The sequence below is a fragment of the Prionailurus bengalensis genome, chromosome A1 (genome assembly GCF_016509475.1).
Source record: "Prionailurus bengalensis isolate Pbe53 chromosome A1, Fcat_Pben_1.1_paternal_pri, whole genome shotgun sequence".
Classification (NCBI taxonomy): domain Eukaryota; kingdom Metazoa; phylum Chordata; class Mammalia; order Carnivora; family Felidae; genus Prionailurus; species Prionailurus bengalensis.
The window spans coordinates 208,995,905-209,014,091 of record NC_057343.1 but is presented as its reverse complement, the minus strand read 5'-3'; the positions used below and the strand labels follow the sequence as shown (position 1 = coordinate 209,014,091).

Genomic DNA, 18,187 nt, shown 5'->3' with positions numbered 1-18,187 from the left:
CTAACACGATAGCGTGTAGATGTTAGTTTATATAGGTCTGAATTCACCATATATAACATGCAAATGTTCAATAGATATGAAATCGTAGAAGAATGAGAGTGAAGAATAAAAGGGAAAAACACGAGGTAGGTGAATGTCATGAATAAACCGAGATTAAACTGTTGCCGGGTCGAAAGGGTGGCTCAGTCAGTTAAGCCTCGACTTTGGGTCAGGTCATAGTCTCAAGGTTTGTGAGTTCAAGCCCTGCATTGGGCCCCTCGCTGTCAGCACGGACCGCACTTCAGATCCTCTGTCCCCCTCTGTCTCTACCCTTCCCCTGCTCATTCTCTTTCTCTCTCTTTCTAATAAATAAGTAAAAACTTAAAAAAAATAGTCACCAATTATTTAAAAAACAAAAAAAATAGTGCTGCAGGCTTTGAGAAACTCTGCTCCTGGAGGCAAACAATGAAACCAGTCACAACCCATAGTGGCACAGACTGTAAACAGAGGGAGCAGGTAAAGAAGAAAAGGAAGTTTATCGGTTGTTATAAGCCTGTGTCTGTTCACGGGGACCTCTCACGAGTTCTTTAGTTTCACACTGTGGCGTGCAGAATTACATAGGAAAGGCAAGGTTAACTCAGTATCAGGTCCATCATTTTTAGAAAGCTCTAATGTGCTCTATTTCCTGACTTTTAAAGATGTAAAGCTGTTGACCTTTATATCTTATTTGCTATTCATGACTTTAGCTTTTAATTGTTGGTTTTGTTTGTGTTTTTTAAAGAAGAAAGTCACACAACACTTTGTTCTATACCTGCTGTTGCTGAGAATAAAATCTCTGTGAACTTTTCTCTGGAACATGTCTTCCTGTATTGAACGCAGGAGGACTTATAAAAAGTACGACTCGCTTCAGCCAGTGCTTTCTAAATGGAGTTGGTAAGACCACCCGGGAGTGCCTGCCTGATAGGGCAAGTCTCAAATTCCAGAGAATGTTAAGAATTTATAACTAATAAAATGTTATAATGGTGTAAGTTCTGACTTTTCGTCTGATTTTAGAGCCAATAAACTCTGAAGCGGGCTACGAGTGATCTCATGGTAAGAACTGTTGAACTTCTCCCTCTTCCAACCTTAGTCACTTCCCATTATTTATTATTTCTTATTACTTCACCTTTCCTGTCTCGTTGCTATTAATAATCATGGAATTTGTTTTGTATACCAAAATATTCAACCGTTGGTTCTGCCTTCACATGAAGAATTAGTTATGCTGTTAAAATTATAGTTAATCTTTAACGATGGTGCCAAGAAACGTGTTACACTAAAAGATGTTGACCTGAACACTAGCAATGATACACGAGCTCTTTCGACGGGTTTCAGTTTCTCTTCAGATGCCTGAGTAACAGCAGAAAATGTAGCTAGCTGACTTCTCACCACTAGGTGGGGAAACAGTACAATTTAAAATAAAATAGAACTTTGGTCGCAACCACTTTATTGTTAAAGATGATTATTATTTCTGATTCTCATCTGCCTCCAATCTTCTACATTCTTAAGGCATCCTGATCGGAATGATGTCATTACAAGTGTCTTCCGGGGAGGTAGGTGAAAAAGGCCAGCCTATCTCCTGAAATTCCTTCCCTGATAGCAATTAAAAATTCGCTTTTTTGCCTTAAGCAACACAGACTCCACCCTAGAGAAGATTGTAGACCTTTCAGTTCTTTATTCCTTTGGAAAGCCACTCCCTCACCTGAACACTACTTCCCAGTTGCTCTAGTCTTGTTTCGAGAATTCTCCCCTGGCCGCCATTATCATTTTACTCTCTTTACTAGATCTTTCTCACTGCATGCAGACACGCTGCTATTTCTTCCATCTTAAAAAAAAAAACAAAAAATCTCAATTCCTTTTTTCCCAGCAGTTACCGCTCCATTCCTTTGCTTCTCTTTTCTCCTTGAGAAAGAGAACAACTCTTGAAAGAGTTGTTTACCATTGCTCTTTCCAATTCCTGTCCTTTCTTGGTCTTCTAAAGCTATTTCAGTCAAGCTCGATTCCAGGAGACTTCACCCACACTGACCTTCACAGGCCTCACTTATTTGACCTTCTGCAGCAGCTGACATAGTTATCACTACCTTCTCCTTGGGAATACTCCCTTTACTTGGCTTCCAGGACACCACACTCTTGTTTTCTTCCTATCTTATTCGTTATTCCTTTTTATCCCCCTTTGCTCATTTTTTCTTCTCCCAGGCTAGTAGAGTTGGAGTGCCCCAGGGCTCGGTTCTTCTCTCTAGTTATACTCACTTCCTTGGTGATTTTTTTAAAGTTTATTTATTTTGAGAGAGAGAGAGAAAAAATTAGGGGGGCAGACAGAGAGGGAGAGACAATCCCAAGCAAGCTCTGCACTATCAGCGCAACCCACAAACTGTGCGATCATGACCTGAGCCGAAATTGGGAGTCGGACACTTAACCGACTGAGACACCCAGCCGCCTCATTTCCTTGGTGATTTGAAGTCTCATGATTCTAAGTGGGGAATATATGCCTATGACTCCCTGATTTATTATGTTTTTAAACGAGAACTTTCTCCTAAACTCTTCACTTCTTATACCCAATTACCGCCTCGATATCTCTACTTGGATGTTTAAAAGATCCTCAAGCTTAAAGTAGCCATGCCTTCCTGATCTTCCCCACTCCCAAACCTGCTCATTTTTAGCCTCTCTCATTTCAGTTGAAGGAAACATCATCCTTATAGTTGCTCGAGGCAAAACCCCCGCAGTCCTCTTTGATTCTCTTTTCCCTTTAGACCCCAGATCCAAATTCTGTTGTCTCTACCTTTAAAATATATTCAGAATCTGGACACCTCTCTCCATCTCCACTGCCACCATTTTGATTACAGCTACCACGATATCGTGTCTGTCTTTCGGCAATATCTGCCTGACTAGTGTCTCTGTTTCATTTGCCTACTGTCTCTTTTCATAGAGCTGTTAAGGTGATCTTGATAAAACATAATTTAAAACATCACTGCTCTGCTCGACCTTTTTCAGCGGTTATGATTCCACTTAGAAGAACCACAATGTCAGCCATGACCAGCAAGGCCCTACACAAGCTAAATCTTTTCCTACTATTCCTTTCCTTGCTCACTCTACTCCAGCTCCAGTTACCTCCTTCCTAGTCCTTGAACATTCTAGGCGTTTATTCTGTCTGTTCTCTCTGCCTGGAATGATCTTGCTTAAGCTATCCGCAAGCCTACCCCCCCTCATTTCCTTGAGTCTTTACTCAAGTATAACTGCCTATAACGGGAGCTACCCTCACCTTTCTTAAAGTTGCCACATGCTGTCCCTAACCCCACCCTCTCACTACACCACCTAACCCTGCTCTCTTTTCTCCTACCTAGTATTTCCAAACATACTATCTCCTTAGCCTGTTCATTATTTTTATTCTTTTCGTCTGTTGCACCCTGTTCTATGTGGGCAGGAACCTTTATTTTGTTCACTGATATTTCCTGAACTACTATTACAAAAGCACTAAGTAGTGGCTCAAAAGAACAATTCTTGAGTGAAGGTAAAAAAAAAAAAATCTATTAGAGCTTGACCTGAGAGTGGCCTTTGACCAGTGAGGGGAGGAATGGCATTTGCAGGCTGGTAGAGAGAGCCTCTGGAAAACACCCATGTGTGTGTTTTAAAGGGTGGCAGCAGGAGCGCCTGGGTGGCTCAGTCGGTTAAGCGTCCGACTTCGGCTCAGGTCATGATCTCGTGGTCCGTGAGTTCAAGCCCCGTGTCAGGCTCTGTGCTGACTGCGCAGAGCCTGGAGCCTGTTTCGGATTCTGTGTCTCCCTCTCTCTCTGACCCTCCCCCATTCATGCTCTCTCTCTGTCTCAAAAATAAATAAACGTTAAAAAAAAGAAAAAAAAATTAAAGGGTGGCAGCAGGGGGAAAAGCACAGGAACACCCATATCTCACAATTTTACTTAAAGATTTATCCTGTAAATTTCCCTCTCACATGAAATATGAGTTTTTGAGCCTGAATATCAAGACTCATTTTGCTCTTATTTCTTCTTCGTATCTCATCTAACTTCCCCTACTTGGGGGAAAGTTTCTGACCCAGATATTTCTTCATTTTGGGATTTACTTAAGCTCTCTGATGGGAGTCTGAAAGTCTTTCACTACACACCACATTTTTACTTTAAAAAAAAAATTGTAAATGTCCCTTAGCTTTCATTCACTCTAATCTCTCCATCTGACAATTAACTTTCAGATTCCCCAATGATTGTTTGTCTAGGCAGTATAACATCCAAGAAGACTCTTGTTTCTCTTCATCTTTCTCCTGAGTGTATGCATTTTGTGGAGTCAGGAACTCTTAGATGAATCCAACTTTCTAATTAGGAGTTCTTAATAGGAATGAGGTAAAGCTTATTACAATTGGTGGATTTTGCTAATTTCTGATGCAAACAATATTACAAGAAAAAAATTTGAGTCTGGTTGGTTGGAAGACCCCTTTCAACTTTTTCAAGAATTTCCTGAAAAAAACCTGAGAAATTGACGAGCATTCTTATAAATTTGCAGTACAGGCTATAGGACTATTCTTGAAATCCTTTCTTCTGTAAACAACTTTTTATTTCCCACCATATCAAAATGGATTCTGGAGTAGGTATGGATTCTGGAGTAGGTATGCCAAAAAGAATTAATATCGCAAGTCTGAAGCTACTCATTTTAGAAGAATCTGACACCATGATTGGCCCTTGGCTTGCATCTGGGAATTCAGCTTCTAAAAAATTCCCTACACTGATATGAAAAATTGCCTGATTGATAAGAGTGATTTGTTGTGCCTACACTGTATAGACAATGTGACTTAGGTGAAAACCTCCTCTCCTTCTAGAAGTCTGGTATTTTGGTAGTGAATAGGCAAAAGGTGCCTATGTGACCAACTCTCAATAAAAATTTGTCTCTAATGGGCTGCCTGGGAAGCAGCATTACACATTTGCAAAGCTGGAGAAAGGAGAAATCTCAGCATGTCCCTCCAAGGTACAGAAGGACAGTGTCACTGTGATAAATCTTAGCCATGAGTACTACTATTTGCTGGTCCTCTGCATCCTTTAAACGAATCATCAAATATATGGTGGCCTTGGTAACTCCCCATATAGCAAGAATAGTGCTGAATACTCCTCTTCTCCACAGTTTCTTCAATCACATAATTATCAGTCTTCATGTCTTATATATTTTCGGGGATTCATGCTTAGGGTATTTATGAAAATTTCTCACTAGAATTGGATACAACTGAAGCCAGTAACTGGGATAGGTCACATAATAATATTCAAATGTACTAAGATCATGATCTAATGGATTACATTTATCAGACTAGGAAAAACATTCGGGAAAAGAAACAGAATTTTATTTATTTACTTATTTTTTGAGAGAGGGAGTGAGGGTGAGCGAGAGAGAGAGAGAGAGAGAGAGAGAGAGAGAGAATCCTAAGCAGGCTGCATGCTCAGCACAGAGCCCAACGCAGGGTTCTATCTCCCAAGTGTGAGATCATGACCTGAGCCAAAATTAAGAGTCAGATGCTTAACTGATGAGCCATTCAGGCACTCCAAGAAATGGAATTTAATACATGTGAAAGCAAAATAATTATAGAAGTCAAGTGTATGTAAGAGCACATGTTAATTAGTTGTTTTAACTAATCAAATATTTATTTAGCATTTATATGTTAGTAGGCAGATGGCTTAAACTCTTATTTGGTAACAAGATATCATGGGGTATTAGAGTCTTTCAACTAGAATTCTTAAAATCAAATGCCTGGAAGGCCACGAAGCCACGAAGTCAATATAAATGCATATTGCGGGCCACAAATAAGATAATAGCCACTATGCTGCTCTAACACTTTCTAGTTTCTGCATTTATACTCTAAACAAACACAATAAAGTGAAACATAGTGGTGGCTACCTATGACAGATGTATTTTCAACCCCTGCTCTAAACTATGATCATCAGTAAAGGAAAGCTGGCAATCAGGCATCGATATTGACAGATTCTATTATATAGACTATGGATATGAAGTACTTTCAATATAAAGACATTATTAACAGATTCTATTATATGGATTACAAATATTAAGTACATTAAATGTAAAGAACATCAGTCTGGTAAAGAATTGAAGTGGAGGAAAAACAAACTGTTGCCAAATATTTTGGGATATTGCTTATTTGTGTTCAAGGAGAACGAAGTAAAGCAATTTTCTAGAAGATGAAAAGGAAGATATAGTCTAACTTGCCATAAGGATTTATACTTGCCGTTATCCAATTATTTCCTTTTAAAACAGCATTCATTCTAGTCCAACTTTCTGTTTGCTTTTTCCTCAACCAGCTATTCTGGTCAATCATGGATAAAAAACTTGTGCATAGCAACCCATACAGTCTTGACATTTCTAGAAAGCACCATCTAAGAAAAGCAGGAGTGGGCTTGAATAAAAGTTTCCTAGTTTTTAAACACACTGCCAAAAATCTGAAGCTTGAGAGAAAAGCTGCGCTTTTTGCTTAAAGAGGTTATTTAGCAGAGTGGTTAAAAGCACATGTTTACTTTGAACTTAGACTGACCTTGCCTCAAATTTCTACTCTACATTCCCGTGTGATCTTGGAGAAGTTACTCAACCTCTGTAAATTCCCATTTGTTCATCTGTGAAATGAGGAAAACATTTTTCACGTATATATATATAAAGTTCCTAACAAGTCATAAGTAGTCAGTGAATTGTGGTGCTGGTGCTCATGATAATAGTGGTGACGGTGTCGATAATGCTGGTGGTGGTGATGGTGGTGATAATGGCCATAGTGGTGATGATGGCGGCAGTAATGATGATAATGGTAATGCTGGTGGCGATTTGATGGTGGTGATGATAATGGTGGTGACTTTAAGGATGGTGGTGGTGGTGCTGGTGATGATGATGGTGGTGGTGGTGGTGATGGTGGGGGCAGTGACGGTGATGGTGGAAGAGATAGTTGTAGTGCTAACCTGAGGAATGTTTCAAAACTTTTAAAGAGGCGCTGGAATTTTTTTTCAAATTAACTCCTAAAAAAAAAAAACCACAGTAAAAACAGATAAAACAAGAGTTGCTCAAGGAAGTGGGGGTATGAGAGCAGCCTGCTCAGCCCTTCCTTCTCCTTGCATCTGCTCACATGTGTGGCCCGCGCAGTTTACCACGGAACTCTCAGCGTTCAGCCAAGCATAGTTTGAAAATCTATGGCAAGAGACCGACAAAGAAATGGCAAAATAATCTTTGCTTACTTTATATCTAAAGGTGGCTTAATGTTTCTGGGAGGTAGACTTGGGACTGGCGGTTGTGTTGGGTGAGATGCTGGCAATGGTGGTTGGCTGGCTGGATGGGACGGTGGAGGTGGTGGGAGGGAAGTAGTTGAGTAACACATTTGGCCTTTGTTGGTACCTAAGAAGCAGAGGAAAAAAATACCATGAATTAAGATAAATCTTCAAAACACAAGAGCCGGCTATTCTGAGTATGCAGAAATGAAGATCTTAAATATAAAAACATAAGAAATGCATCCTAGGTTGAATTAGTGCTTTAAAGAATCTAATATTCTAAGTACCACAGAACGTGGCATTTAAATTTTCTATTTTTTTCAGATTTATTGAGGTATAATTCACAAGTAAAATTATCAGATATGTAATGTATGTAAGAGGATGATTTGATATATGTATCTATTTTGAAGGGTTTTCCCCATTGAGTTAATGAACACATCCATCATCTAACGTGTTTATCTTTTGGGGGGGCAGAGGGTGAGAACACTTAAGTTCTACTCTCTTCACAGATTTCAGTTGTACAATACAGTGTTAACTATAGCCACCATGCTTTACTTTAGATCTTCAGAACTTACACATCTTATAACTGAAAGTTTGTACCCTTTGAGCAACCTCTTCCTAGTTCCCCCACCCTAGCCCCTGAAAACCACTTTTCTACTCTCTGTTTCTATGAGCTTGACTTTTTGTTTTGTTTTGTTTTGTTTAGATTACACATATCAGTGATACCATGTGAGCTTTGTCCTTGTCTGGCTTTCTGGCTTATTTCACTACCGTAATGCCCTCCAGATTCATCCATGTTGTCACAAATGACATGATTTCCTTCTGTTTTTAAGTAGAATAAGATTCCACTTTATATATCTACCACATTTTCCTTATCCACTCATCCATTGATGGACACTTAGGTCGTATCCATTCCTTGGCTGTTGTGAATCATATTGCTATAAATATGAGAATACAGATATGTCTTCAAGATAATTATTTTGTGGCTTTTAGATATATACCCGGAAGTGGGATTGCTGGATCACATGCAGTTCTACTTTTAATTCACTGAGGAAAGTCGATACTGGTTTCCATAGTGGCTGTGCCAGTTTATATTCCCGACCGTGTAGACAAGTGTTCCCTTTGCTCCACTTCCTGGCATTTGTTATATCTTGTCTTTTTGATAATAGATATCCTAACATATGTGAGGTGATATCTCATTGTGCCTTTGATTTGCATTTCCATAATGACTAGTGATGCTGATAAATATTTCTTTTTTTTTTTTTGAGATAGATAACTTCTTTAATTCCCATTATTAAAAGGACTTTCTCTACTTCGCTTAGGAAAAGCTTAACAATTGTTAAATCTAGGTATTGAGTATATGGGTGACAAATTTCATAATGAAAAGTGAAACAAAACAAAACAAAAAAAGAATCTTACTTTTTTGAAGCTTTTGTAACTTTTAGTTTTAATATTCTGGACTTTATGAAGAAGCCTACATCAACTTTACTATGACATTCTTTATGATTTAAAACATGTAGATGATTTTTCATCAGACTCATTATTTTAGACGAAAGACGTTTAGTTTTTGTGTCTGATACTGGTAACACATTCTTACTTGTTTTCAAAGATTTCCTTGAATCATTAATGAGAAGATGTATTTTGTTTTCGGTGTGATTTCTCAATATTGAAGTTTATTAAGCAATCTCACAAGTAAATCATATATATAGTAGAGGTTATAATATAAAGACAAGCAAAATCAAACACATATAAATCACCCATAAACTCATCACCCAGCAATAGCTACTGAGTTCCATGTATTTTAAAACATTTTAGTGTAAACACATACTTTTATGGCAGAGGAGCAAAATGGGACCATTTTGGTATTTTGTTATCAGTTTAAAATTTTTCTCATTGTTCATAAATATAATTCCAGGTTAATATAATTACAATATGATTTTTAGTAACTAGACAATTTTTCTTTATGCAACTCTACCATGATTTAAAAAAAAACACACTAAGGCTCTAATATTGGATATTTGCATTAATTCCTTTCTTTTTTGCTATAATAAAAAATGGCTTAGTCTTTGCACATATTTAAAGTTTTTTCTTTTTTTTTTTTAATTTTTTTTTCAAAGTTTATTTATTTTTGGACAGAGAGAGACAGAGCATGAATGGGGGAGGGGCAGAAAGAGCGGGAGACACAGAATCGGAAACAGGCTCCAGGCTCTGAGCCATCAGCCCAGAGCCCGACGTGGGGCTCGAACTCCCGGACCGCGAGATCGTGACCTGGCTGAAGTTGGACGCTCAACCGACTGCGCCACCCAGGTGCCCCTAAAGTTTTTTCTTAGAATGGATTCCATTAAGTGGAAATGCTGGGTCAAAAAACTTTTTTTAAGACTTTTGATACAAAATACAAATTATTTTCTGGAGTGATACCAACTGCTGGCTCCATCACTTAGTATAGGAAAGTGCTGATTTTCACATGTTTTTGCCAACATTGGCATCATATGTTTTGAACTTGACAATAGTATGGAAAACTTCTACGTTTTGCTTTAATTTCATTTTATCAAAATATCAATATCAAATACCAAAAATTCCAACATTTTAGATGTTTCTTTTGCATTTGCCTTCATATACAGACACACACACACAGATACACATAGCTACTGCTTGAAAAAATTATTGACTTTCGATTTGCTAGATGTAGGTATTTTCCCTCCTCCCTTTCCTTTTCCAACATAGCAAAAGCATAAGTTTTTTTTTTTTTTTATTAAATCCATGTTCATGGTTTTCATTATCATGACTAGGTAAATATTGTGCTTCTCTGAATCAAGTAGGGTACTCTAATTGCATTTACTTATTCATTCAACTTACTGTTTTCCTGGAGTTAACAGCTGTCTTACTTCATCATTTACAAAGATTTTTCTTACTTCCCACAATTTCCAACAGTGCTGTAAAATGTCTTTAAAGATTTCCTACAAAACCGAACCTGTCAGATAATGAATCGGTCCAGCATAACTATCATCCCTGTCCGCTTGCTCTAATGTGCCGTGGTTGCTTGTAAAGTCTGCCACATATCTGACATTTGGAGATGTCTCTTTGCTAGCGTCATGGCTCTGATGCATTGAGAGAATGCATCTCTCAAAAGGGCCCAAGATCTGGAGCCAAAGTGCTCAGGTTTAAGTTCTGGCTCCACCACTTACCTGCTGGGTGACTTGGGTAAGTCACTTCTGGTTTCATCTGTAAAATGAAGATCATAATAGTGCCCCCTCATAGGGTTGCGGTGAGGATGTTAGACTTAATACACATAAAGCACTTAGGACAGTACCTGGCATATAGTAAGTTGAACATTTTGTTTTTATTTAACAAATATTTATTGAATGTTTACTGTGTGTCAAACTCTGTTCTAGGCACTAGGATACAATGGAGGAAGAAGCAGCCGCACATTTCTGCTCTTATGGATTTGAGGAGATAGATAAGAAGTAAATACATATAAAATTATGAGAAGTGCTAATAAATGGTGGAAAGACTATCTAATGGTATACTGTTGGCATCTCTTCCCTACTCTGCATTCAGTGACCTCACTATGGTAGATTGAACTTGGGCATAATGGGAGTAGCTAGGTCGTGGAAATAAATAAGAACTATAACTTTCATTATTGTTTTGTTGATTATTAGGTATAAGAAAGTGATGGAGGAAATGCTTATCATGCAGATTAAACTTAAAAGCGTGTTGTTTCTATACCTATTACATGGTAAATAGCATACAACATTCAAGAAATATTTTCCAGTATTTGAAAAGCTATTATACAAAGTCAGCAAAATATTCACTCACATCATTGACAAATGAGTGAACTTCTGACATAATATCTTTGTTTCTCATTCATCTTGTTAACATAAATGAAAACAATAATCAACATTCAGGTTGGAACTACACTCATTGCTTAATGTCAACCATAGGTTGGCTACAGGTACAAGAGACTGGCAAAAATCAACAATTGGCCATATGGAATTCTCAATAAAGAATATTGTATAACTTATTCTTATTTATATATTATGTGCCATGCATCTTTAATACCAAAAAATTTAATACATGTATGTATATAAACATTACACACATACACACACCCTTTCTTAGAGAACTAGTTAAAAATTTACCAGCATATCATGCTTATTCCTAAATAATTCATAGGTTCTTGTGGCTATATCATGAATAGAATGTCTCTGTATCTCCCCAATTTGCATTGACCCTTTCTGATTTTATACATTATGCATTGGAATTATGTATGTTGCCTAGTTTCCCAAAATATGCGGTTTGTTTTTCTTGTCCTCCTAATTTTGGGGCAATTTTTTTGAGAGGAAAAGGGGATGCATTCTTGAAAAATGTTTTCCTTTAATTTTACATGTCTTTGAGGTCCATCTTTTCATTTTTATAACCATTTTTCATTTTAATTGTATTATCTACTCAAATCCTTTGGCTGTTTTTATTTTATTAAAAATTTTTTAATGTTTATTTTTTGAGAGAGACAGAGAGTAGGAGCGGGGAAGGAGGAGAGAGAGAAGGGGACAGAGGATCTTAAGCAGGCTCTGTGCTGACAGCAGAGAGCCTGATGGGGAGGTCGAACCCATGAACTGTGAAATCATGACCTGAGCCAAAGATAGAAGCTTAACCGACTGAGCCGCCCAGGCGCCCCACTTTGCCTATTTTCAGAATAGTATTTGCTTTTTCTTAGTGGCTAGTAGAACCTCTTTATTCAGGGTATTAATCTTTTTGCCACTTATATGGACAAACAATATAAGAATCAGGCTGCTATGGCTCCTGCTTCTGCCTATTCATACCAAAAAACTCCCAACAACAAAAAGGAAAACAAACAACCAAACAAACTACAAAACATAGACCAAACTATGCCTCAACCAATAAAACCAAAAGTCTTCAAAACCTTTGAAGGAAATATAGTACTTCACTGTAAATTACCTTAAAGGGCTAATGGCAGGGTTTTAAATGACATATAAAAAGCTTCTTTGGTTGGTAGAGAGAATTAGTTCCCCTGAAAATCTGATAAATAAAATTTTCCAACTGATTCTATTTATGTTAGAAATATTTTTCCATCCCATTTTTGTAATCAGTAAAGTTAAACTTTTTTGACCTATAAGACTTACTGCCTTTTCTCTAATTCAATGAGTAAATTCTTTTATATATAACTTCTATCACTAGAGTTATGTTTAAGAATGCCATCCCTGCCCTGAGAATACATAATTATTTTTTATTTTATTTTTAAGGATTTTATTTTTAAGTAATCTCTATGCCCAATGTGGGGCTCGAACGTACAACCCAGAGATCAAGAGTTGCACGCTCCACCGACTGAGCCAGTCAGATGCCACAAGAACACATAATTATTAACCTTACATTGTTTTCTACTTCTCTTTGGACTCATTTTTTAACATTCAACTCTTTGAAACTATGAAAAATTTATTTTGGGGTTAGGAGTTAGGTGTGAGGTTGGGATCTAGTTTTATGGGTTTTGTTGCTACTGCTGTTGCTCTTAAATCATTTACCAAATGTCTCATCACCATTTATCTAATGGGCTATTACTTACTGACTTGAAATGACTCTTTTATCATAGAATAAACATTAAAAATTCTAGTGAATTTGGGGCACCTGGGTGACTCAGTCGGTTAAGCGACTAACTTCAGCTCCCGTCATGATCTCACGGTTCATGAGTTTGAGCCCCCGGAATCGGGCTCTGTGCTGACCGCTCAGAGCCTGGAGCCTGCTTTGGATTCTGTGTCTTCTTCTCTCTGCCCCTCCCCCACTTGTACTCTGTCTCTCTCTCTCTCAAAAGTAAATAAACATTAAAAAAAATTTAAAAAATTCTAGTGAATTTCACAGATGCAAATGACATTTCAATTTATAAATAATATGGTTTGATTGATTCATAAGTGATTTGACAGTTGTACGCATGGAGAATAAGCCACTATAGGTGGAAATTAATACGCTGTTGTCTAAAAAGAAGAAAAATGTTTTTCATCCATTTGTGACTTATCTTTTCATGGAAAAGATTTTGACGAGCTGGGGGCATTACCATCTGAAAGTGATCTAAGGCTTGGAGGTAAGAAGTTATAGTAACGGTTGGGGGAACAATGCACTGGAAACACTAAAATGTGACTTACCCCAAAACCCATGTACTACTTTTTCATTTTTGCACAGGCTTCTGAGACTTTCTGGTGGGGCGTCTGTGATGGACCCCTGACCTTCTGCTTGCTTGGCATCTATTCTCCTTTCCTTAGTGATAATAACTTGAGCTACCCAGAAAGGGGTGTGCTGGCTTCCCCCTGGACTTGGACCTTCAGGGAGGGCCCCTGGCATTGCCCTCTAACCACCGCCAGGGAAGGGTTTGACTGAGGATGTGGTGGAACTGGGGCAAAGTGCCCCTGAGAGACAGAGAGGGACTGGTTGGATTTTTTAAAAATTACCTTTGGAAAATTGCCAGAGATAATTTGAAAGGCTTAATGAGGCACTAAATTAATTATTCAAGTGTTCTGCTCCTCATCAAACTTGGGGGAACCTAAACTAAAGTCTTCCCATATTACACTAGTATTTAGCAGTGAAACATTTTGCTTTGCAAAATCTGCGGTCACTTTCAAATCCTACAAGGGATATATTTGCATGTATACAAAATAATTCTAAGGAAAAGCATCTTTGTTTTTCTGGGAAAAAAAACAACAACAGGAGGCTTACCTTAATGTATGGTTGGCTTTGAAATCTCTTTCTGGACTTTTAAAGTATGCTAAGATGTAATTAACGATATTGGAATTCTCAAAAGCAAAAATCTAGTCTGTTGTGACAGAAAGCAGAGGGTGGGTATTGAATTATAATAAAATAAGTAAAGAGGAAACAGAAAAAAGAAATCTATAGGACATTTCTGAGACTGATGACAACAACACTAAGTAATCACTTTTTTTTTTGACCCAGCACATTCTAGACATTTTACATATTTAATCTTATTCAATCTTTACAATAAATCAATGGGGTTCTTCTGTAGTTTCCATTCAAAAGTTAAGAAAACTACGCATGTTCAGAGAGTTTGGAAGCAACAGAAGTAGGGTTTAAATGCAGCCAGAATTTGAACTTTAGTCAATTTCTATGCTGTCTACACCCTTTCTGCTGTGTTCTGTGGCTCCTCAAGGAAAGGAAGTAGACATTACTGGTAAGTTCCAATGCACGTATTCACATACTTTCCAAAGATCTGAGTGTAAGTCTAGCTTTTCTGACTGATACCTTTCCTCATAGTGTGATTTTGTACAACTATTTTCAGTTTCGTGTAGGGCAGAACTAACTCTGGAAAATGTAAAGTAATTCTGGAGCATATACTCACATATTTGGGTGCTTTAGATGCTAAGTTTATAATTTATACCAGAATTTGATTTTGGAAACCAGATAGCAGGAAAGTGGACATTCAAGAGCTAGTGGAAGATGGGCCCCCAAAGATGGATGACTGACACAGGCTAGCAAGGAAAAAGTCCCAAGAAATGGAATTGAGGAATTCAAAATAAGGTCATAAAAGGACTTAGAAGATATGATATAAATAAGATAAAGGAAAAGACCAGTTTAGAGTTTAGTGTGCATTAAGAATTAAGGATACTGGGTACCTGGGTGTCCCAGTCGGTTAAGTCTTTGACTTTTGATTTTGGCTCAGGTCATGATCTCACGGTTCATGAGACTGAGCCTTGCACCAAGCTCTGTGCTGACAATGTGGAGCCTGCTTGGAATTCTCTCTCTCTCGCTCTCTCTCTCTTCCCCTCCCCTGCTCATGCTCGCTGTCTCTCAAAAACAAAAACAAAAACAAACAACAACAAAAAATTAAGGATGTAAGCTGAGAGATAACACCCCAAAATGATCTACTATGGGTCTTATCCCTGAAGGCTCAGGAGTGTTTGTTGCCTGGGTGATCTGTGGTTTTAAAATACTAGATCTGACAAGACCATTTGGAATTCCTCAAAGAATGATAGGATTGTGCAGGGATATGGGCCTCCTAGGAGTGGGCAGAGCTGCTCTCCTGGACAGTTCAGAATGACTCAGTGGAAATTAAACTAATCAGGTGAATTTGCAACCTACTGCCCACTCTCATCCCAACTCAGAATCCCCAGAACTGTGTTCCTGGACATTTTGGGAGTAGCTCAAGGCTTCAAGAAGGAGATATGGCGGGGCGCCTGGGTGGCGCAGTCGGTTAAGCGTCCGACTTCAGCCAGGTCGCGATCTCGCGGTCCGTGAGTTCGAGCCCCGCGTCAGGCTCTGGGCTGATGGCTCGGAGCCTGGAGCCTGTTTCCGATTCTGTGTCTCCCTCTCTCTCTGCCCCTCCCCCGTTCATGCTCTGTCTCTCTCTGTCCCAAAAATAAATAAAAACGTTGAAAAAAAATTAAAAAAAAAAAAAAAAAAAAGAAGGAGATATGGGGCATTTTGCTAAAATGTCAAGTGGGAGCTTGACTGGCATCTTGCTGTAACCTTTGAACTTTCACCAGAGATGTAATAATTTTAATAATGAAATTCTTTTTTTAATTAAAAAAATTTTTTTAATCTATTTATTTTTGAGAGAGAGACAGAGTGCAAGCGGGGGAGGAACAGAGAGAGAGGGACACAACAAATCTGAGGTTATCAACCTCTGATTCAAATTCTCATCTTGTGTAATTTTGGAACCTGAGAAGACGCCTTGCACAAGTCAAACGCCCCTGCTCAGGCAGGCCTGAGTGTGTGCCTAATGGTTGGAACGCCAGCACCATTTTACCAGGAAGAAACGACTAGGCCCTCCGTGAGTCAGTGGTGCACAGGGTTCTCTGGTTCTGCCCTGAATGCTCCAGATTCACTGAAACACAGGCTGCCCAAAGGGGTGACATTTTGTCAGGATCTAAAACTCTCAAAACTAGCAAACAAAAAACAGAACTGAGGGGGAAGAAAAATGGGATAGGGAGAAGGTGAGGGGGTAATTAACAAAAGACATAGTGAGGGTGGCAGTGTCCTCCTATTATGGAGAATGGAACAAACAAAAGTATACAAACTTTACACTTTGCAGTTTTTTTGCGAACGAAATACTGCTTCTAGATATTGTCACAATACTCTTATAATACGAAGATGTATGAGGTCTCAGGAAATCTACCCCAGAGATTCTGACATTTATGACTTTTGACTAAGAAGGTACCTATTGCCTTCATGTCCCATGGGGTCTGAGGAGCATGTAGCGTTGTGGTTCTTGATTCCCTTTTTAATCTATGGATTCCTTTACAAAACCAAGGACACTGCATCATACTTGGGGGCCTGCAATTGCACCCAAACCCTGACCCTAGACCAGGTGTTTTTAACTTTGTTTTTCTTGGGATGTCTTGAATTGGGCCAGGTATTAAAAAACTTTGATTTTACCACCAGCTCCATCACCAAAGAGCTCTTTGTCTTTGGCAAATCAGTTAATGAACCTCTGCGTTGAATTAGTTTTTCCATCTGTTGGGTGGCAGTAATAGGATCTCAACTACTTCACAAGGGTTTAAGGGTTAATGAGCTGATAGGCATGAAAGCATCTTGAAAAGCCCAAAGTATTGTATAAACGTAAAAGATGGTCCCACAAGGATGAGGGGTCCTGTAAATAAAATCATTACCAAGTTACCTTGACTTAGCATACCTTGAAATCCTTTATAAAGTTCATCATTTATTTATTTGGGAATTATGACATGCCTGCCCCAGGATTTAGCCATTGGACTGGCAACTCAGAATCTAGACTTTTATTTTCTTTGGGCCTGGGCAGGCACATAGCTACTGCCCACCCAAGAGGGAAGAAGAGCGCTAGCAGCTCTTTGGTATTTCCAGAGTCCGAACTGGCGAACTCTAAACTAGGTAATTTGTACAATACTAGGTGCACACTTAATGGAACCCCTAGCAGCTGCATGCCGATGCACATTCATTTATACCTAACTGAACAGGAACTTTCTCAGGACCAAATATCACTGAGATCTTATCACATTTACCATAATGGCTGTTTCAACGCTCCCCACATTCCTGGACCTCACCCATGCCTTCCTCTTTCACCACAGATAACTTTACTTTTTATTTTACTAAGAATAGGCAGAGCACTCTAACTGGCCCTCCCTACTCATCCTTCATTTTAACTTTTTAAAACCTCCTTATATTCTGCTCACTCTCATTTTTTTTTTTTTTTTTTTTGCCCCTGGTTCTCTGGAAAAATGTCAATCTTTCTTACTAATATTAACGGGCATTCTTGGCTCTTATCACTGCCCGCGTCCTTCTAGACCCTGTTCTGTTGATTATTCACTCCTTCACTGGCACTGAGTACAACCATTTAGTAAGCACTTACTATGTGCTCTGGACTGTGTGTTTCAACCTTTAAGGAGGACTTTTCATCTTAAACATGGTCAATCTTGTCTACTCCAAAGAAACACAATAGCCTCTCTTATCCTTGTCCTCCATTCTACTACCAGCTGCTTTTCCTTCTTCCCTTTATAGCCAAACTCCCTGGAAAAAAGTCTCCATCGGCCACTTCTCTATCTTCATTTTGCTTGGGTGGCTTCATGACAGGACAAAGAATGAACAGGTTTGGGGAGGTGTGGGTTTGAGTTCAGATTCACCACACTTATGAAAACCTTCAATTGCTTATTACTCAATCTGAGGCCTTGAGTAAGTTGCTTAATTTCTCCAAGTCTTTATTTTCTCATCAGTGAAGGAGTCATATACACCCACCTTGCAAAAGCACCTGACCACACTGTAACGCTCAATGAATGTTCCTACTCTTTTTAGCTCTTACTTGAGATGGCTACCTCATTGATACACTGCAGTCTAGCCACCTCAGCTGTAAACAAAACAAAACACCCTTTCCCCAAACCGATCATGCCAGTCCTTGTTCTGTTAGGATATCTTAGAATGAATGAAACATCAGGAAG

General features: G+C 38.6%; 1 protein-coding gene across 2 annotated transcripts in view; it reads right to left on the bottom strand.

Annotated features, from left to right (window-relative positions):
- The window catches only part of FYB1 (FYN binding protein 1), a 154,003-nt gene that overhangs the window by 42,716 nt on the left and 93,100 nt on the right, over nt 1–18,187 (bottom strand). For both annotated transcript variants that reach the window (XM_043599529.1, XM_043599537.1), the window contains exon 3: nt 7,236–7,392. In XM_043599529.1, the coding sequence (XP_043455464.1) occupies nt 7,236–7,392 (157 nt within the window). The remainder of the gene's footprint in view (nt 1–7,235; nt 7,393–18,187) is intronic.